At 36.8% G+C, this 22,882-nt stretch overlaps 1 protein-coding gene across 8 annotated transcripts in view; it reads left to right on the top strand.

The window, feature by feature from the left end:
* PDE4D (phosphodiesterase 4D) overlaps window positions 1–22,428 on the top strand; it is a 1,027,393-nt gene extending 1,004,965 nt beyond the window's left edge. For all 8 annotated transcript variants that reach the window (XM_035014471.1, XM_035014468.1, XM_035014470.1 and 5 more), the window contains 9 exons: window positions 4,207–4,300; window positions 5,678–5,850; window positions 6,442–6,540; window positions 7,394–7,558; window positions 8,566–8,665; window positions 15,014–15,168; window positions 16,044–16,166; window positions 16,667–16,849; window positions 17,575–22,428. In XM_035014471.1, the coding sequence (XP_034870362.1) occupies window positions 4,207–4,300; window positions 5,678–5,850; window positions 6,442–6,540; window positions 7,394–7,558; window positions 8,566–8,665; window positions 15,014–15,168; window positions 16,044–16,166; window positions 16,667–16,849; window positions 17,575–17,991 (1,509 nt within the window). In that variant the 3' untranslated portion in view covers window positions 17,992–22,428. The remainder of the gene's footprint in view (window positions 1–4,206; window positions 4,301–5,677; window positions 5,851–6,441; window positions 6,541–7,393; window positions 7,559–8,565; window positions 8,666–15,013; window positions 15,169–16,043; window positions 16,167–16,666; window positions 16,850–17,574) is intronic.
* The last annotated feature ends 454 nt before the right edge of the window (window positions 22,429–22,882 follow it).

Raw genomic sequence — 22,882 nt, 5'->3', positions numbered from 1 at the left:
GAGGAAAATTGTTGCTGGCCAGCCTTGTTTATGTCTTAATAGTATACTGCTAAAAACACCTAAGAAGGACAAATATAAATATATTTAGTGTTTTGCATTTTGACAGATTTATTTTTATACAGCCAATGCAGTATTTATTTTAGCTTTTAATGCTGATATCTACCAAACTTGTAATATATCACAATGCAGCATATTCAAATGATTTTTAGCAGAATATTGGCTGGGGTCAGGGGTGGGGCAGGGTAAGGATTTTCTTAATGTTTGACCTTTACCACCTTCTTAATTATATACTAGGAGAATATAAAATGTACCCAGGACATTGGCGTACAGGGATTGTATTTAAGAATACTCTAACTTTATTTTATTATTAAATTTTGCTTCCTCAACAGTCTTAAATGTAGAACATAAATTGGAAAATGGGAGTTTAAAAAGCAAAATACAGAATTTATTTCAACTGCATTTTCACTTTTCTTTATGCTTTACATGCTGCATGCAGACATTCTGATGCATGATGAGAACAAAGGATTTGAAAGCACTCACTTAAATCTTCCTCTTTTTTTCATTGTTGGAACAGTAATTCCATCTATTATTTCATACTGTTTAGACCAAAAGCAATCAGAATAACTCATCAACAGAAAATATTTAGAGGTCACTTTTTAAAATATCTAAATTATCTATAAATTGAGGACTGTAGCAATGTTCTAGGAAAAACACATTTTATTACCTTTTCTAATCATTTTCCTCTCAGGATAATTTTTTGTAGTTATCCTAATAAATGGTATGTAGTCATCTTAAATGAGAGAAATTCCACTTACATTTTAAAATGATTGTTGAATTGTTTCATGTCTTGTTCTTTAGTACAGCCAGCTCTATACTCCAAAATCGTACTGTAAGACAAGTTGAGAAAGCCCTGATGGTAATCTTTGTGGTTATTAATTTAGTTTCCCTGAAAGTTTTATATCAACAGCAAAAAAGGGAAGCAATTTTAACTCCTTTTAGAAAATGCTCTTATGTTATAACTTAATTGACTCTGAAAATTGTCTTTAAGAAATCTCCCACAGCCTTTCCCTTGGGAAGAAAGAGGACTGCTGAAAATACTGTCTCTTCTAATCATGTTAAGAGGAAATGTTGCCTTCCTTAGAGCACCTGACAAACCTTAACCTTGGCAGGGGTATAGGTGTGCGCTGAAGGGTTTCTCTGCCCCACACTTCTGGGTTTTGAACAGCATAAGCATAGCCTGGGAATAGATGTATATGCGCAGAAACAGTCAGTGCATATGCAACCTGTAATTTATCAGTCTGTAGAATAGATTTCCTTGCACTGGCTTTTTTTGCCTTAGTTATCTCTATTGACTGGCTATTTCGAGGGATTATATAAACGAACTGCCAGGAAAATTACAATTCATTATTTATATTATTCCAGAGAATCCAGTAATTTGTGTTGCGTATCTGCAGGTACCATGTAATTTTTTCTGCTGAGCATATGGCAACATATTCCTCATACTAGGTTGCTTCCAATTTAGAAGGTAGTTTTATGGAAAAACTGGGTCCCTATCTAACTTTTCCAGTTGCACCCTCCCCTACCCCCTAGCTTACATCATTTTTTAGTTACATGGAGAGAAATGCATGGAGGGCAGGTGGACAGCAGCTGCTGTATAGACTGAAGAAGGGCTAGGAGTGGCTGAAAGCCCTGCCTAGCATGCCCACCCCTCCCCAAAACACACTTTGTCATGAGCAGGCTGTTCTTACTGGCAACTTGTAATTCATAGCACATTTACAGGTCAAAGAGATATTCACTCAGTATATGTTTTAAATGTTTAGCAGAGTCTCTTTTGATTTTGTTTTGCCTAAAGAATAGATTTTTCCAAGAGTAAACTTCATTTGTTAAGCAAGGATTTACTTACCTTTGGGCTTTGCTCATTGTATTTTTTGTTATATTTTTGAAGCATGGTTATCATCTCCTATGTGAATAATATCCTAAATTACTTTTTAGAATGGGTAGGGGAGCTAGATGTTTATATATGTATTTTTTTGTGGGCATAACTAGTCAGATCTTCCATCTGTTTGTCCTGCAATGATAAAAATCAGCTATCACTATAAAAGGCCCAGGGAACTGGGAGATAGAAGGAACTCAGTGTTAAGCACCTGCTATGTGCCAGGCAGAAAACAAGATACTTTCTATTAGCTCATTTAATTAGTTAATAGCTTATAACTTAACTCAATATAACTTTATGAAAAATGGACAGAAAATGTTTTGAATACTATTACAAATGTCTTCATGAATATTCTTAGGAGGCCCAGATTTTTCACAGCAGATCATAATGTATAATGCTGAGTGGAAACAAGCAGCAGCCTATGTTTTGTATACTGCATGATGCCAATTTAAAATACGTACAAGTAAATGTTGGGAAAAAAGACATAGATGGAAATATAGGTAATTATCTGTGGTTATCTCTGAACAATGGGGATATACACGATTTCTAATTTTTCTATATAGCTTTTTAGATTTTCTCTATCATGTGTGCACTTTATAATCAGAGAAAAGTTAATTGAAAAAAATACATGAACCAAAAAAAATGAACTTTATGTTCCTGAGTTCAAGAATAAACTCCCTAGACCTATAAATTAACAACCAGAAAAATTAATACTGGTTATGGCCAGTTCTTCAGTTTTGGCTACAAGAGAATGCTAATACACATTTCTCACACCCAGCAATTTGTTGAAATGTTTTTATTGATCTCCCTCAGTACTTTTGTGATAAATTCCTGTACCTAATCTAAATGGTCAATAAGATTGCCTTTAGAAGTGATTTGCCAAATCATCTTGAATGAGGACACCTTGGTATGAATTATCCAGAGAAGCAAGATTTTTTCTGAAAATTCTAATAAACTAAATACTGAGTTAGAATTACATTTCAAACATTACTAAATGGTAAATTCACTACTCTCTTTTCCCCAGACTCAAATGAGAATTTATGGTGAAATATCAAATTCTAAAGGCTACTGAACATTAGAGTAAAATGTGTTTGACCTTTTTGATCAAGTATCTAATAGTAATCTATGTAATAGAAAAATTATTGTTTCTGTATATTAAGAGAAATATTAAAGCATACTTAAGTTAAAAGGCCATCTGGGCTATTTTGGGAATCAAAAGAAAACATAGTAACAAACAGCTGATAGATGGAAAAGCATAAAGTCCTGGAGAATCTTGGATTTGGGTAATGCCATGTGATGATTATAAGTTAATTCCATTTTTTTTTTAAGATTTTATTTATTTTTTGACAGAGAGAGACAGTGAGAGAGGGAACACAAGCAGGGGGAGTGGGAGAGGGAGAAGCAGGCTTCCTGCTGAGCAGGGAGCCTATCTCAGGACCCTGGGATCATGACCTGAGCCGAAGGCAGACGCTTAATGATTGAGCCACCCAGGCGCCCCAATTCCATTGTTTCTTAGGATAAAATAGGCACCATGGCATCAGTAAAATAAATTGTGAAGTAAGGAAGTTGAGTGTTGAAAATTGATCTATTTTGTATTTATATGGCTTTAGAGAAATGGCTTGGTAAATCCCACAGATGCTGAGAATCAAAAAATCTTATACCTTCTACGTGGAAAAACTTTAAAAGGAAAGAGTATATAGTATCTGTTCAAATATTTTACTTCTCTATAGTTCTGAAAGAATACTCAAATCTATTCATCTTTGCTTTGGGGTAAAAGACAACATTTCAACCTCTAACCAGTATACATATTAGTTTCTGCAAATGACAAATTAATTGATAAATCGTGTTCTATTATGTGGCAGCACATATGTGTGCCAATAAATTAGGATTTTTCCTTCTCTAAATACTAATAATGCACCTTAATTTTTTATTCCTTTTTTCCCCCTTAATTAATGTCCTTGAGTATCTAAATCTGTGCTGCATGTGGCTATTTAAATTTAAATTAAAATGAAATAAAATTCAAAATTCAGCTCGTTTTCACTAGCCATATTTCAAGAGCTTGAGAGCCACATGTGACTAGTGGCAACACTAATGGACAGCTCAGATTCTAGAACTTTCCAACATTATAGAAAGTTCTATTGGATTTCACTGATCTAAACTGTCAGGACAATTTAAAAATTCTTGGGCATGTTTTCTCTAGCTTACAGTATGCTCATGTTACCTCAATTACATTTTCCTCTTATGTTACTTCATTTTGTTTTTCTGTTTTTCAGTTTAAAAGGATGCTTAATCGGGAGCTCACCCATCTCTCTGAAATGAGTCGGTCTGGAAATCAAGTGTCAGAGTATATATCAAACACATTCTTAGGTGAGAATAATAATTTAAATGCAATTTTAAAGTTTTCTTTTGAGTTGTTTGTTTTTGGAGGTGGATTGGGGCACCAACTCATTTTGGAAACCAAACGAGTATTAGGATTCCATTTGTTTTCATTCATCCTATTAATAATTTGAGTATCTAAACCTCTAAGCTTTGGAATCTAAGATGACAAAATACATTTTTTTATCTTTTAGTTTTATTCAGGACTTCAGGGATTCTATGGATTCAAGTTGTAGGTTGCCAGTTTTTCCAAAGCACTAAACCATAAAATGTGTTTTACAGAGAGATCTATGCATGCATTCAACAAATGCTTGTTAAATTCCAGACATTGCTGGGCATTTGTTAATGATAAATTAGAAATGGTCCCTGCCATAATGAGTTATAGTCTAATGAACACCAAGCCTGGTAGACTGATGAGGCAGATATAATACAACTAAAGAAGAGCTTGCTGATAATAATAGTTGACAGGGTGGTGTACTGGGACACCACCCCACCCCCCATCCACGGGAAGAAAATTCATTTAGTGAAAGTCAATAATGTGAACATATCCTTGATTTGAATTTATTTTCAAAATTGCTGTAATCTCTTAATTAGCACTCTCACTAAAGAAACATTTATTGAACACACGCTATGTGCAAGGATGAGTTAGAGGAGCTCACTGCCTTGAAATAGTTGATGAAAACACTGAGGCATCTAATGTCTTTTATTTGAAAACAACGAATCTGACAGTTACTTATCAGATGATACTGGAAATTTCCTGTGCTCCCCTTGTTACATCATAACCATTATTTCACTATAGCACAGAAAATATAAAATAGCAGAAACAATGTAAGTCATTCAAATATACTGTTTGTATTCTTACATTATGACCCATTTCAGTAAGCCTTTAGGTTCACCCAGTGCTGTTTTTATATTTGTGTATGAAGTTCCTTCCTTTTCAAAATAGGTATTAAAACTGGAATCCTTAGGTGGCAAGAGCAGTTTCCAAGCCACTAAGTGAATTTCAAACAGGGACAGAGTTGATGAATGGTGGAAATAACCAATACGTTTTGCTTTTTCCAAGTCTATCATAAGTCTTGCAAAAAAATTTTATTACAGCATTCCATCCAAGTAGTAACCACTGAATACATTTGATGTTAATTATTTTGCAGTGGGATTTATTTGTTCAATTTTGTGTTGGAGGGTATCATAGTAGGCCCATATCAAATTGTAAATACTCAGCTTCTCTAAAAGAAGTGTTTCTTAGAAACATATTCTGGAACATATCATGATTAATTAAAACCTGTCCAACTATGGACGTTATGATTAAAAAATAACAACTCAGGTAGACTTCACAGTAAATGTAGAACCTTTTCTAAATTTCTTCAGATAAGCAACATGAAGTGGAAATTCCTTCTCCAACTCAGAAGGAAAAGGAGAAAAAGAAAAGACCAATGTCTCAGATCAGTGGGGTCAAGAAGTTGATGCACAGCTCCAGTTTGACAAATTCAAGCATCCCAAGATTTGGGGTTAAAACTGAACAAGAGGATGTCCTTGCCAAGGTAAGATGATTTTAAGGATCATGATTATAATATGTTGGGATGCCTTTTAATGAGTTTTGATTCTTTCTCTTTTAAGTAGAAGGACTAATTCATTAATTTGTGGGGTCCTTTTTTTTTGAAAGGTGGCAAAGTACTTTATAAAGCTCTTTACAAATTATTTGGGTGTTATTAATATGTGGACTTAGGTGGTTTGGTGTATGTGTTTGTTGCTTTTTTACATCTCCATTTGCTTGTTTTACCTTCAAGAGTTAGAAATATTTGATATCTTTTGGGTTTCAGAAGAATAGTTAAGGTTTTATGAATAGATTTTATCTATTGAAGAAATGCTTTGAAATTGATAGTCAAAGTATATAACTACATTGTATTGTCGAAGGCGTTAGGTTAAAGCATACTATTCAGTTTTCAGTACATTTAAGTGGGTTTACCTAGAAGTTTGCCTGTATTTATGGGGTGCGTCCATTACATTTAAAATGAATCTTTTTTTTTTTAAACCTAACACTCTTTTTATTAAGGTAACATTTAAATGAATGTGTTAATTGATTTATATTCTACTTCTGCTTCCTAATTTTTTCAATCTTTCTGTAACCCCAGGAACTAGAAGATGTGAATAAATGGGGTCTTCATGTTTTCAGAATAGCAGAGCTGTCTGGTAACCGGCCTTTGACTGTTATCATGCATACTATTTTTCAGGTAATGTGGTTAAGTTCTATCACCTTTCCTTTATTGGGTGACATAATGTCTAGTCTGTGAAATGTGCTTGTGTTTTATCTTCTTTACTATTCACTCTCTTTTGCTTATTTTGATGCTTTTTTTCTCATTTGCCCCTTTACCAAGGGACAAATGATAACAAAGTATGGAGTATGGGTCAAAGACAACTAAACCAATTTTGTTATTTTTTCCATTCCAAGAAGTCATGTGGGAAAATTAAAGCAATTCATTAAAACAAGAGTTTAAAAATTATCTACATGACCTGATTTGCATAGGGTAGAGTACTAACTAAAAAAAGAATAAGCCCCTTGCTGACTAACCTTAGAATATAATTTCTTCAATTGCTCTTTCTTGTACTGCTCTCTTCACCATGTCAGTTTCCCATTCTGTTGAGCTTTTGCCCCAGCTCAGGATTAGAATATAAATGAGGAGTTGAGGCTGTAGACAACATGGGACTAGCATGGCATGTTCCAACCCTAGAGAAAATGTTGAGTTCCAACTGGTGTGATCCATTAGCTAAGTCAGCGGTACTGGGCTGAAGCTGCCTTCATGATTATCAGACACAGACACTTTGACAGTTGGCAGCTTATTCCCGACACCATACCTCTTGAGGAAAGCACGTGAGGCCCCAGAAGGACAGCCCTACCCTGGCTTTGTCCCCAGAGCCCCTGGATATTCTCAAAGGGTTCCATTTTCCTCACTAGACACTGCAAGAATGCTATTTCTGTTTCTGGGTTATCCATAGGTGACACTGGTGTGATTTTTCTGTTAACACACTCTATGGAAAATATTTTTATGTGAAAACAAAATGTTAAGAGGATTTCCTTTCCTACAGGAACGGGATTTATTAAAAACATTTAAAATTCCAGTAGACACTTTAATTACATACCTTATGACCCTGGAAGACCATTATCATGCTGACGTGGCCTACCACAACAATATTCATGCTGCAGATGTAGTCCAGTCAACACATGTGCTGTTATCTACACCTGCTTTGGAGGTAAATCTGGTTTCTAAAACTTTGAGACCACTAACCCGCTACTCATAAACATCTCTTAAACTTCTATACTGAAGGGTGTATGGGGCAGAAAATTAATGGCTTCATGGGAAGTATGTTGAGTTATAGGGAAAAAATGTTGTGATTAATAAACAGTTCAGTCTTTGATGAATTTTGCCTGTGAAAGTTGATCAAAGATTTAGGGATTCATCTGTTCATGATACTGCTTCTTTGAAATGACCTAGTGGACATTCCATAAGGTACATCTGGCTTATTCAGTTTCACTTAGTTTTTTTGGAATTTAGCCTGATGCCTTTTACATTTATAATTCAACAGATGATATTTATAAAATAGAGACAATGCTTTGATATTTTTCATGGAATTTTTCAGAAAGAAACACATCTTTAAGCCTACCAGATGTTAAGAAGTTGTTCCATTAAATGTTTATTAAGACAATTTGATTTCCTTAATCATTTAGGGGAAAGATTCTCTTTTGCTGATATATTTTATAGTTCAGATTGTTTTCATCATAAAATTGTGTTAATACCTCATCATCTGAGTAAATGGTTCTCTACTGGGGATGGTTCCTCCCTATTCCTCCTGCCCTGACCCCCCCCCCCCCAGGGACATTTGACAATATGTGGAGACCTTGTTGTCTGTCACAACTTGGAGATAGATGCTTCTGACATCTCATGCTTCAGGCCAGGGATCCTGATACTACAGAGCACAGGATAGCCTCCCACAACAGAATAATCTGGCCTCAATTGTCAGTTCTGCTGAGATTGAGAGTCCCTGTTTGAATGAAAGAAAATAATTGCTCATGTCATTAATTTTATGTACATTTTCAGGACATCCTTAAACATCTTGAATACTTTTAAAATAATCTATTAAATATTTTGAAGCTTCATTCTGTTTTCCAGCAAATTCTAGGAAGTAATTTCGCATTTGTATATATCTTCCATTATATTATTACAGAATAATAATGTTATCTGTCTTGTCTGATTTTATAGGCTGTGTTTACAGATTTGGAGATTCTTGCAGCAATTTTTGCTAGTGCAATACATGATGTAGATCATCCCGGTGTGTCAAATCAGTTTCTGATCAATACAAGTGAGTGGTTTGTTTTTGCAGAAAAAATTTTTCCTTTGTATGTTTTAGAATGACTGAGCTTGTTTATAAACTTGGGATGTTTCCAGGGCCATAATGTTCTTTTGGGATGTGTAAATGTGCATTTTATTGATAGTGTGTATTAATGTAACCTAGCTCTGAAAATTATCATTCTATCCCATGAGGCTTATGTTGTTTGAAAAACATGCATTCCAGTACTTCTCTAGAAATAATATGTTAGTAGACAAGGGTAATCAAAAGTGAAAGTTTGCAGAAAGATTTAGATAGTTATATTGTCCCTAAAGTTTGAAGTAAAAACAGGAAAAATTAGACCTTCCTCACTTTATTTAGGTTGTCATTTCATCCTCTTCAGAGGCTGTGATTACTCTTTCCTCATACACCACCATGCCCAGCTCTGTTCTTTCCTTTTTACATCTTCTGTTGAGGGCAGTAAGAACATCTCTTTGACTTTTTATCTCTTTTGATTTCTCTTTTATTTAAATATTTTTAACCATTAAATTTTTTCTCGAACCCATGACATTTCATCAAATAAGAAGTCAGCCCTTGGGACGCCTGGGTGGCTCAGTCGGTTATGCGTCTGCCTTCAGCTCAGGTCATGATTGCAGGGTCCTGAGATTGAGCTCCAGGCTCCCTGCTCAGTGAAGAGTCAGCTTCTCTCTCACCCCCCAGACCCCCAGCCTCTGCTCATGCACATGCTTGCCTGCTCTCTCTCTCTCTCTCTCTCTCTCAAATAAATAAATAAAATCGTTATTTAAAAAAAAAAAAGGCATCACTGAATTTGGACATATGAGGAGTGATAGAGACTGTTTAATATGGGGCATCTCTGACACACGGCTTCATAGAAAACCTCTGTAGGGAATGTTTAGGCAATATTTGAGCTATGCCTTTGCAAAGAGGTTTCAGTTTTACAAAATTTCTATTCTTTTGATACTTGAAGTTAATTGGTAAATGATTTAAATGTAGTAGTATTTAATTTCCTCCCACCGTGCTATATCAGTGTTATAAATTCACATTTATATACAAAAAAAATGCAAAGTTGTTAGAGAATTTCTTACATCTATTAAAAATCTGCCCCTTTTTTGCTGTGAGATTGTGGATTAACAGCCTTCTTGTGACTACAGAAGTCGAACTCTGTGGCGTCTTTTCATTCCCCTTTTATTCCCTATACTTTGCTGTAGCCAGATTTAAAGAGGCAATTTAAATGTAGCCTCATTTTGAGAGATTTAACTCAGATCTTTAAGATTATTTATGTCTATTTTTTATATCTCAATTGCCTCTAGACTACTCTATAACAAAATGCACCTCTGTGACTCATTTTATACATAGGAGGGTTGGGAAGGTCATGAATTTCCTGAGAGGTGTGGTTACTCAAGTACATTTTAGAAGTTTGGTTCATGAACTTCCTAACCCAGGATTGGAGAGGCTAAATCTCACGTTCCAGCTATCTTATGAGAACCTATACTGGGCCTCTTTCAAGAGTCATCAAGGCATTACTAAATACTAACACATAGCTATTCATACACATCAGATGCAACTATATGAGTTTACAGTATCAGTGCTTAAGCTTCTCCTTCTGTGAAGGGCAGAGAGGTCATATAGTACAGTGTGCTGTACGCTGGTCCTTTTCCTTAGCCTGACCCGATTTTTTATTTTGATTCTTATGCATGCATATCAAGATTTTACAAAGACATAAAAATTTTGTTTTAATGTCAGCCTTTAAAAAGAGATATGCGTTTTTTTCTTTAAATTAACACCCAAAATAAAGACTGGTGTGTTATCTTTGTATTCTACTCCGTACGGTACTTTTGTTCTCTTATTGTAGCATTACAATTAAGAGATTAGAGAACAGATTAAAACAGTGGAAAATAAAGTCACTGTTTCCAAGTACTCTGATAATGTTTTTAAGAAAAATGAGAACTGGCTCTGGTATTCTCTCTTGTAGACCCCCTAAGGTCAAATGGGCTTAGGCTGGCACTGGAGAACTCTGGCAGGCATTAGGGTACCCATGGAGTGTGAAATTTAAGTAGCAAGGCGTCAGTCCATAGATGAGTCTGATGCCCTCCAAAGTTTGAGACCCTCTGAGATAGATGATGAACAGATTTAGGGGTCACTAATACATACAGTAACAGTGGCCTCTTTAAGGTCATTTTGCTGATGACCTGCCTGAGGTGGAAGGGTAACTGATCCTACTTCTGGAAATACTTTGTTATTCAGTGATCGTGGGATGATCTCCTTTCTCCGAGACCTCAGCAACACTGGGAGGTTAACAGTTCCCAAAGCAGCTTTGGATCCCTAATGTTTTCTCCAGGGTGGGGTGTGAGGAGGCTGTGTTATTCCTGCAAGGATGAATCAGCATCATCAGCTGGTACATGAAAGTATCCCAGGGTGGATCAGGGCCCCAGATCGTTATGAGAATTCAAGGCCTTAGTTAGCTTTTGACTAGGGGTCATGCCAGCAAGCATTTTATTTCAGGACGCAGGAGAGGTTAATAAGTAACCAGTAACACAAGTAAGTTTGAACTTCATCGCATTCTATAAAGGACTCTCTCTCATAACTTGTAAACTTGTAATAAATAGCTTTGTTGAAATACTCTATCAAAATTATGTGATTATTTTTAGTTTGCCGCAGCCCCCCCCCCTTTTTTTAATATATAGACATTAAGTGCATGTTTTCTGGGTTTTTTTCATGGATTGATTGAGCCTCAGTGGTTCAGACTAGCACTCTCACCTTGGAGCTGGTGCTGCCAACTTGTCCAAAGCCAAGGGTTGAATCTGTTTCTTATAATAGAGAAGTCTAAAGACTTGTAATCATCACATTTACATACCCATAGTTGGGAGGTCACTTGTCCTATTTTAAGGAGGCTCCAGAGGCACAGTGAGGTGGCATGACCACCTCTGGTAGAAGGGCTCTGGAGCTCACCAGGCTGCTTCCCAGTCCAGGTCCTCCTCTGCTTCTTGGTGGGACAACAGTTCCCATGCTTTGTTTCACTTGTAGGCTCCAAATGATTTGATACTAATGATACGTACACTCTTGGTAAACATGCCAGGGGTTTTGAGACACAGAGACATCATTTCTACTGCAGAGTTGGTTAAGTTTTGTAAGTGATTTGGGGGAATGGGGGAATCCGAGTAGGATTTTAAGAAGTTGAAATTCCAGGGTAGGGAGCTGCGTCAGTCTTTTTCAAGGACAGTACATGTAAATAAACCCATAAAATGTAAATGGAATCATAAAGTTTTGAATAGAACATGCTGGAGAGTATTTGTCATAACAAAAGCATTTGACTTCACAGCATTATTTTCTGAAACAATAAAGTACCGTCAAAAGTACAGACTATATATAGTATTACATTTTACTTGGAAAACAAGTAATTTTTGTTTATAGCAAGGATGCCTAAATTTTAGGGAAAAAGATTTACTCACATTGGTCATGTGTTCAAAGCATATGGCTTTGATTTCCAAGAGCAGAGACATTTCACTATATTAAAGTGGAGCTGTATTTAGCTACCAGTATACACGCTGTTTTATTTCTCTAGTCTCATTTTAAAATAAGCTTTCCATAGCTGTATCTGTGGATTATATATAGAATGTTATTTTTCTGCATAAATCTAACACTTTCATAATAAGGATAAATTCATTTTTATCAAATGTGATTATATAAAATACTACAGAGATTGATATTTTATTCAACAAAAAAATACTGAGAGCCTACTCTGTGCCAAACAACGTTCTAGGCATTAGGAATATATGGGTGAATGAGGTAATGGCCTGGCTTTGAAGAGCTTGCATTCCACTGGAAGAGAATAAACTGTAACACATGAATATCAGATGGGACTAGTCCCATGGAGAAAAATAAGGCAGGTTACGGGCATAGGGCGTTAATGAATTGAGGGAGTGAGCCAGTTTTAATCCTTTGTCCTTGGCAACTAGATCTTAAAACTACCACTTCCCTTCCCTATTTCAAGGAGAAATATTTTGTTCAGAAGTGCTGGAGAAACCAGACAACCATGCACATTACATGAATGACTTTTCATTTTATATAGGGTCTTAAGTCTCTAAGTGGGTTGGGAGGTCTTTGGAAGAGATTGTTAAGACTTGAACAGAGATAATGACAAGTCAGGTGGAATGTGATCAGGGCCAAATCAGTGGTACAAATTATAAAGGACTTTATAGCAAAAAGTGAGCAGTTCTGCCTGTGGTAATCAGGACGGGCTTCATGCAAGAGGTAACTTGTACTGGGCCTTGAGGATGAATGGGTTTCAACAGAAATGTTCTATCAACTATTTTCTCACCCACCCCCACCACCACCACCACCACCACCTTCCTGTACCTTAGAGCAAAGTATGAAGGCAACTTTCTGGTGATTCCCGAACCTTCAAGGACTCTATATAGAAGTGCTGCAGTAGTGTCTTTGGAGAAAAACTTCCCAGGAGATGCATAATCTTACCTCCTTTAGATGTGTCCACGTGCCTTCAGCCCTAAAGAGTAGAAAGTTAAATGACTACCCTGAGATTCAGTTGCTTAAATGCTGCCACACGTTCATTTAAAAATCAGTGGTCTTCACCACCTTCTTGTTAACAGCCCCAAAACTGGAGAGGCAGGGGAGACCCACTTGTAAGGAATCTTTTCATCACCTTTCTGGCCAGTCTGGATTCTTAGTAAATGTCAGGAGCCAACAGCTTTCCAAGGCAGGCTTTGTCAGGACTCTTGGACTGCCCTCTGTGTGCAAGGCCATCTTTACATTGATTAGAATTGAGACTCGTTGTTAGAGCATCCATACCACAGATCACCCTCTTCCTTAAAGTAACAATCCTCACCTTGTTCTTCTGTAGGCTCCACAGCCTTATTTTCTTTCTTTTTTCTTCATGAGGTATATAAACCTGTCTGGGTTTTTGTAAGCCTGAGTCAGGTTGGTGCATTAATGCCTCTTATCTATATGCATATTTATTCCCTTACAAGAACCCTAAAAGTTGAATTGGGCATTATTTGTCCAGTCAGAAAACATTTGCCTTCTTTCCAATATATATCTATTAATAGGATTCTACTGTAGAAACAAAAATACCAGGGGCTAAGATCCTATATAGTGTTAATTTTTTTATTTCTATGTTTAACATCTATAGATAAATGTTCACAGTTAGAAGCTTTCAGAGACCATTTGAAAGTCAGACCTGACCAGATACTATCTGAATGAATGAGTGAACACTATTGTTTTATCCCCCCAAAAGAGACCGTACATACCTGCTCCTTGGTACTCTAAACATCTCCGTTCCTGTAGTTTGAGAGCAAAAATTTAGATGTGTAAATTCCTATTTCTATAGTCCTGGTAAATTCATAGGATTTCACAATAGAAATATGTCTTGAACCTCTCTTTTCCTTCCTGGTTCCTTTAAAATAGTCATTGAGTAGCATTGGGTATTTGTTTCTTAGAAATGAATATATATTTCCCAGGCATTAGTCAGGAAAAAAGATCAAATACATGTGCTTTTGGTCTTTACAGTGACCTAAGTGGAAACAGAATAAAGCACCAATTTTTTTTAATGACTACCTTATGGGGTTGGTCTACTATTTACAGGAACCAGGAAAGGAGCAGGATCTTACTGCCTAAAATACAAAGGTCCAGGGCAGTCATAAGGGAGCAGCAAAATCTTCACCGTGGAGTTATGTAGGCAGCTGAACACCTGTCTCTGTGAAGTCATGAGCATGCAGGTGGGAAGGGCTATATATCTGTATGTAGCGACGGCCATGGTACTCGGGAAAAAACATGGAAAAAATGAGTAACACTTCGACTTCCAAAGCTGTGCTATGGAAAAAAATGAGTAAGAGCAGATGAACAAATCTAATATTGTTCATTTGTTCCAGACTGTTCTTGAGTATAATCCTAAATCACAGGATCCTTACACTCTATGAAATGTTGGGAAGGTGGTCCACAGTTAGCAGGAATGTGCACCTTATGCTGTTGAAATGTTACAGCTGTTAGAAATGATGCCATGTTCTGCTGCCCATGGAGCTGCCTGTGGCACATCTGGAGGGGAGGTTCAAGAACATTCCGCCCAACTCTTCTTCCACTTTAGAAAAGCGGCAGCTGAGGACCGTAGACTGAAATGACTGGTTGCATGTCAGTAGCATTAGAATTCACCCCCAAGATTCCAGTGCTCCTTTCCACGGTTACACTAACTAGTGTTTTCTCTCCTGGGTGGTGTCATGTCATGGTAAGGCTAACGGGATGTTGAGGGGAAATTGTTTCTTAAACCCAAACTGTCTCAGAATATGAAGACCAAGATAAACTCAGAAAAAGTGGCTTTGCTTATCTTCTATCTCCTTTCTATCTTTCAAGACTCCGAACTTGCCTTGATGTACAATGATTCTTCTGTCTTGGAGAACCATCATTTGGCTGTGGGCTTTAAGTTGCTTCAGGAAGAAAACTGTGATATTTTCCAGAATTTGACCAAAAAGCAAAGACAATCATTAAGGAAGATGGTCATTGACATTGTAAGTAGCTGATAAAAGCAAAAAAGAAAGTTGTAATACAAGTGGTTTTTTTAAAAGAGCAAGAATGAGATGAGTATCAGGTAAATGGAACCCTGTGTTTCAAAACTTCACGCTGCCCCTTACGTTCAAGAAGCCGCCTATGCTGTGCAATGAGGTTCTCCAGTAGGTTTTCTCCTTCCAGCGGTTTGGAGTTCAGAATAGTGACAGCTTGTCGTCATCATTCTAGTTTTATTTTTGAACTTCTCCAGTCTGGTGGCAGGCAGGGAAAATGAGTAACAAAATCAGTTAGTTCAAATGGATTTTCTCCACTTGTGAAATGGAAAATAAATTTATGTCGGTAGACGGTGCTGTTTACAGACATCCATGACTTCTCTTTATGCATATTATTCACGGTAATTACGAGACACAGGAAAGCCTCTGGTTATCAGAAACTTACTGTGTTAAGCTTTGTACCTACAAAGGTAGGAATTATCTGTCTTGGGACAGCAGAAAATTAACCATTTTCTGAAGTATTCTGTGAGCAACGTTGAATTACTTGGTCATAGTTCAGGGACCACTTTCTAGTCCAAGGAGCAAAAAAAACTTCAGAACATGTGCTGATTTCTTATCTATGGGGATCTCATCCCCTTTCTTCACCACGAAAGTGGTTGCTGGGTGCTAACCTTCTGTATATTGCACATGTTTATCTGGGCTTCCAGAAAACCTACAGCAAAGCCCAAGAGGCTGCCCGAAGGAATAGTACAGAATTCCCATTCACTGCTGTTAGATGCCATAGTGTTCCTCCATTTCTTTCACGTTCTGTGTTAATGTTTTCATGTGCAAATTCTGGGGACTTTTCCTCTGGACTTTGTTACTTACTAAAATACTCTTTTAAGGTACTTGCAACAGACATGTCAAAACACATGAATCTACTGGCTGATTTGAAAACTATGGTTGAAACTAAGAAAGTGACAAGTTCTGGAGTTCTTCTTCTTGATAATTATTCTGATAGGATTCAGGTAAAACATCATTTGAATTTGTTCTGTGTTTGTGTGCACATGTCTAACTTTGTTAAGAGTCTAACTTTGATAAGATTTTTGTTTCCTTTCTTCCAGCTTATAATTTTAGTAATTTTAAGCAGAATTTTTTAACCAAATTCTTAATCTTGAGAATTAACCAGATAAAATTCTATTGGTTTTTTTCATTTGCATTTGCGTAAAAAAAAAAAAAAAAAACACCTAATGTCTCACAAAACCGACCACTTAAGCAGCCCTGAATTTAATCAGCCATGCACACATAAGCAGTTTCAAGTGATATTTAGGTATGGTGGAAGGGACATTATTGGGGGCTATTAATACAAGTGTGAACCATACACAGACACATCATAGTTGAGCTGTTTGGAAGGAATCTTACACTACATGTATTTTTAAGTGTCACATTCATCCACTGTGAATTTCTATTAAAAAAAAAAAACAAAACAAGCAGCAGCAGGTGCTGAATAAAGTGTCTCTTTTAATAGGTCCTTCAGAATATGGTGCACTGTGCAGACCTGAGCAACCCCACGAAGCCTCTCCAGCTGTACCGCCAGTGGACGGACCGCATCATGGAGGAGTTCTTCCGCCAAGGAGACAGAGAGAGGGAGCGGGGCATGGAGATCAGTCCCATGTGTGACAAGCACAATGCATCTGTGGAAAAGTCACAGGTGATGCATTAAGCATAAAGTTTGCAGAGAGAACACAACTCCAACCTGAACATTTGATCGCTTTGTATACACATCACACAGTATTTCATTGGGTCTTTAAAATTACTTTGTTTTTGACAGGCTCAATTTCACTTCAGTGTTTATGAGCCAGAAAACTCTCATTCTTATTATTTTTATTCATATGGTCATATATTCATTTCTCATGACATTATATTTATCCATTATGACCGTATTCATATAGTATACACATATATAGAGATTTTGGGGCCATCTGAACTCATAAGTGAATTCAGTTATATGAAGCCATATAGAGTACCTGGTCTGACTTTACTTATCTGGACTCACCTATAAATTGGCCATTCTAAAATAAAGTCCAGGTCTAATGCCCAAGCCCTACTTATATATAAAGAAAGGGAAATTTTTTACATCATAAACGTACTCTTGAACTAAGAGTTCTTGCTAATTTTCACCAGCTAGTAACAACACTTTTATATGTTCTATTGCCCAAAATAGTGACTATTTACCACACTCAGGCCAGAAGTCTTCTGTTCAGTGTTATGTTTGTGGGCCATGTTGTATTTTTTATATTTTAACATAAATTATATATATGTATATAAATTGATATAATTAGATACATAATCAGGTACATTTGTAGGATCTCGTTCACCTTTTCCATTGTTTCTTAGTCCCAAGTCTTATACTCAAATCGGAATTTTTTTAACTAGGTGGGCTTCATAGACTATATCGTTCATCCTCTCTGGGAGACATGGGCGGACCTCGTGCATCCTGACGCCCAGGACATTCTGGACACTTTGGAGGACAATCGTGAATGGTACCAGAGCACAATTCCTCAGAGCCCCTCCCCAGCGCCTGATGACCAGGAAGAAGGCCGGCAGGGTCAAACCGAGAAGTTCCAGTTTGAACTCACTTTAGAGGAAGATGGCGAGTCCGACACCGAAAAGGACAGTGGAAGTCAGGTGGAAGAAGACACTAGCTGCAGTGACTCCAAGACTCTCTGTACTCAAGACTCGGAGTCTACTGAAATTCCCCTTGATGAGCAGGTGGAAGAGGAGACAGTGGGGGAGGAAGAAGACAGCCAGCCCGAAGCCTGTGTAATAGAAGATCATTCTCCTGACACGTAACAGTGCAAAGAATGTCACGCCTTTTTTTTTTTTTTTTAATTTAAGTAGAAAAATTGTTTCCAAAGTGCATGTCACATGCCACAACCATGGTCACACCTCACTGTCATCTGCCAGGATGTCTGTTGAACAAAACTGACCTTGACTACGCAGTCTCGCGCTCAGGAATACTGTAACCAGTTTTTCACCTCCGTGTCATCAGAGCAAGGGGGACATCTTCATGAACAGCATTTTAACAAGACTTCAGCTTGGTAAGAGCTGACAGAGCAGAGAAAATCAACTGTAAAATGTTTTCAAGGGAGTGTGGCTCATCCAGCAGCCCAAGAGTTGATAGGCTTTGGGGTTTCTTTACTTTTTATTTGTTCGCAATATTTTCAGCAGAAAGGCGGCATTACACAGACAGAGTGAACTCACGGATGAAGCAACAAATGTGTCAGGAACAGGACACAGCACGAATCTGTTACCAGGAGGAAGATGAGCCACAGAAATTGCATAATTTTCTAATTTCAAGTCTTCCTGAAACATGACTGAACAGTGCAGTTCAGTGAGCTGCACTGACCTCTACATTTTGTATGATATGTAAAACAGATTTTTTGTAGAGCTTATTACTTTTATTATTAAATGTATTGAGGTATTATATTTAAAAAACTATGTTCAAAACTTCATCTGCCACTGGTTATTTTTTTCTAAGGAGTAACTTGCAAGTTTTCAGTACAAATCTGTGCTACACTGGATAAATCTAATTTACGAATTTTACTTGCACCTTAGAGTTCATAGCAATTAACTAATTTGTAGTGATTCATTGTTTTATATACCAATGACTTCCATATTTTAAAACAAAACCCAACTTTATGTTGCAGGAAACCCTTTTTGTAGGTCTTCATTTACTTGGCTTTCATTTCAGTCTTTTCAGAGTTGCTCCCACTGACATTTTTTTCACGGTGTACAAAGTAAATATTTGTTCTGTAATACTTTGATGTGCATTCTGTCTACTGTGTCTTAAGCCTCATAAACAATCATCAGTTGGTGTTGTCTGAAGCAAGTAAGAGATATATAAATACCCAGTAGCTAAAATGGTCAGTCTTTTTTAGATATTTTCCTATTTAGTGTCTTCTGGTAACTTTTTGCTGTTGTCAATAGACCCTCATTTCACAAGTGCATGTCTTTGTAATAACCCACACATTTTATGCTCATTTTTATTGTTTTCACAGTCCGTTGTAGTAAGAAAAACTTTTTCCCCTTGTGCTGCTTTATTCTTTAGTGTGTGTATGAATCTCTGTCCATGTTCACTAGATGGGGTCTTATCAAATATATCACCACCATTCTGATTGATGAAGAGAAGGAGGTAGTCAGGCTAGAGTCACCATTCATTTCGACCACAAGGCCATACATAATGACTAACTTTTACTCTTGATTCATAGAGAAAAGTTAACAGCTAGCTAGGTGGTTTTTAACAATATTAGCAGAATATATTAAGAAACAAACACCACTACAACTAATGCTCTTTTGTTTCCATGATTTCACCATGGGATTAAGAACTCTATGAGGAATATTCTTGAGAAGGCATTTTAAGCGTAGCAACTACTCTTCCTTAATTGGACAGCCACGTAATGTAGAAATTGCTTTCTCAGTTATCATTGGTCCATAAGTATGTCTTGTAGAGGAGAACTTTAAATGCACCGAGGGAGAGAAGTTGATGACGCCATTGCCAGAGGTTTGGTAATATAATGCCACCCTGAAATACTAGGTTGGGTAAGAGGATTCTACCAAAGTAACAGAGATGGCTCTTGGCTGCATTTAGCACCAAGAAATGTATTACAATTTTTGGGATTACTTCCCAGTATTTACCTTCAGTTGGCATCCTGTGGTACTTACTTACTTTGGACTTTCTTCCCATTTCAGCTCTTAATAAAGTGTTTGCCTTCTCTATGAAGAATTTGGAGCCCAAATAATCATTTCACGTTGATATCCAAAAATTGAAATAGAAACCAAAAAGGTTATCTGACCAAATGGAAAATAAACTGTCAAGAAAAGTTGTAACCCTGAAAAACATTTATATTTGGGATTTCTCAAGGAGTCTACTGGGGACTAATAACTAAGTCATCAGCCTGGGAAATGACCCAAAGCTGAAGATAGTCCCTATTTTAAAACCCTGAGATCCACAGGGGAAACTTTGATAGAAAAATTATGTAGCTCAGATCTGTTCTTAGAGCAGAACGGGAGTCAACCAATTAATTTTCAGATTTCCACTCTCCTCTCCCTGAAAAAAAATAAGTAATCTTTCAAATAAAGTCCCGTGTTTAGCCAAGTGGTTTTGCAAGAACATTTGGAAACTTGTTTAATTTTATTTGTCCTTGATTGAGGTCTAAAAAAAAGGCAAACAATCTAGAGCTTATTCCTTTATCCAAAATATTGTCATTCCCTCCTCTCACTAATGCTTGGTATTTCCCCCACAGAGTGCCTAAAATCTTAATAGGAAAAAAATTAAAGTAGCAATATATCACAAACAAATCCAGACCTGGAAGGATTTGTAACTGCATTGAAAAACAGAGGGGTTTTTTTTTGTTTTGTTTCAGTTTGTTGGTTAATAATGGTCACATGTGAAGATACTCACTGGTGGACAATCAAATTGTAGAAAAGGCATACATAATATCTAAGAGACAGGGACTAACGCACTGTACAATCTGCTTATCCTCTCCCCTCTTTCTCTTTCCTTCTCTTTCGCCAAAATGTGCTTCAGAATTATACACTGCTTTAAAAAGAACATCCTTATACAAGTGGCTTTACATTTCCTAAAATGCCATAAGCAAATGCAATCTCTGGGTACTGTATGGGGAGAAATGTCCAAGTTTGCATAAAACCAGTACATTTCAGCTTGCAAGTTACTAAACACAATAATGCTGTTTTAATTTTCTTTTACATCACTTAAGATTCACAAGAAAGTAATGTAGATAGAACAAATTGCAGACAAGGAAAAAAAACTTGAATGAAATGGATTTTACAGAAAGCTTTATGATAATTTTTGAATGCATTATTTATTTTTTGTGCCATGCATTTTTTTTCTCACCAAATGACCTTACCTGTAATACAGTCTTGTTTGTCTGTTTACAACCATGTATTTATTGTAATGTACATACTGTAATGTTAATTGTAAATTATCAGTTCTTATTAAAACATCATCCCATGACGGGATGGTGTTGATATATTTGGAAACTCTTGGTGAGAGAATGAATGGTGTGTATACATACTCCTTGTACATTTTCTTTTCTCCTGTAATATAGTCTTGTCACCTTAGAGCTTGTTTATGGAAGATTCAAGAAAACTATAAAATACATAAAGATATATAAACTTAAAAAACATAGCTGCAGGTCTTTGGTCCCAGGGCTGTGCCTTAACTTTAACCAATATTTTCTTCTGTTTTGCTGCATTTGAAAGTAAGGTAATGGGTGGGGGGGCTAGGGCTGGGCATTTTACATCCAAGCTTTGAACCAATTGGATTTCAGCTGGAAGATTCTGAGACCCTTCTGAGATACAAGCTTTTAACTTGCCACGAAGCAGCACTGCATACGTAACGATTCTTTCAGGAGCTCCTTCAGGTAGTTACATCTGATTGTTGGGTTTTTTTTACTTTCAAACACTAATTGGGAAAATATGTTCTTGTCCAGTGATAACAAAGCCTTCTTGGCTTCTTAAGCACATAGGCAAATGAACTTGATTTGAAACTAGAGCCTCAGGCCATATGTGTTGGTCAGTCATTGATTCATCAGCTTCCTGTTACGAGAATATGTAATAGGAAAAGGTCATTTTTTTTTTTAACCCTAGAATTTTCCAACTAAGACCAACCAAATTTCCATAATGTGTGTAAATCCTAGATAAAACACAGTTTTTATATGATGCCAATTCACACAAAAACGATTCACCGTTCTCTAGAATTTGTTTCTGCGAAACTACTATGGCTTTTGAATTTTAAAAAATTAAACTTGGAATAATGGCCAGCTCCCAAAAGTTATGAAAAATTCCCACTGGGTGGCATGGAAACTGCCTCCCACTCTTGCCCAGCCCTCAGAGCACTTGACTTAGCGAGAGATCCTTTTTCCAGGAAAAAAATGAGCCTCCTGTTATTTTATTTTATTTTTTTGACACAAACTGTAGATTTTAGCAGCCCTGGCCCAAAGGAATTTGATTACTTTTGTTTTAAACAGTACAAAGGGGACACTATAATTATGAAAAACATCCTTACTGATTTTGGTTGTTTTTAATTTTATTTCTTAGGATATGTTTTCAGAGTGGTAAATTGTGTGTGAGCATTACAAATGATGATGATTCTTTTAGTGGTTTCTTAGCCTCTCTTACAGCCCATGGGGATAGTACTGTACATCAATACCTTCATATGAAATTTTTATATGCAATGAAAATAAAAGCATGGGTTGATTCTGCCTATTTATGACTCGATCTTTTACAAATAAAAGACTATTCATTTTAAGTTGTAGGTTATTCAGCCCAGGTTTTCAAGAGTGATGCAGATGGACGAAGTGAAATGAAAGAATAGTGGCATAAGTTAGTACTGATACTCATAATCAAACAAAACCAAATTATGTCGACTCACCTTGCTAAGGTTCTAAGGATTCAGTAGAGAACAAGACAGTCTCTGCTTTCCTGAGCCAGACTCTAGAAGGGACACAGGCAATAAACCCTTCCAAACGCAGGTCACCATCAAGTGCTCAGTACAAACGAAGAAGCTCCTGTGCTGTGATTAAGCGGGCGCCAGAACTTCATCTCTTCTGGACGGCCGAAGAAGGCTTCCTTAGGAAAGCGATCTGGGACTGAGTGCTGAAGGGTAGTGAGAGGTAACCAGGCAAGAAGGGAGAGTTGACAGGAAGAGGAAGGGAGGGGA

The sequence above is a fragment of the Mirounga leonina genome, unplaced genomic scaffold, assembly GCF_011800145.1.
Source record: "Mirounga leonina isolate KUSES-001 unplaced genomic scaffold, KU_Mleo_1.0 Mir_168, whole genome shotgun sequence".
Lineage (NCBI taxonomy): Eukaryota > Metazoa > Chordata > Mammalia > Carnivora > Phocidae > Mirounga > Mirounga leonina.
This window is presented reverse-complemented; position numbering and strand designations above follow the sequence as displayed.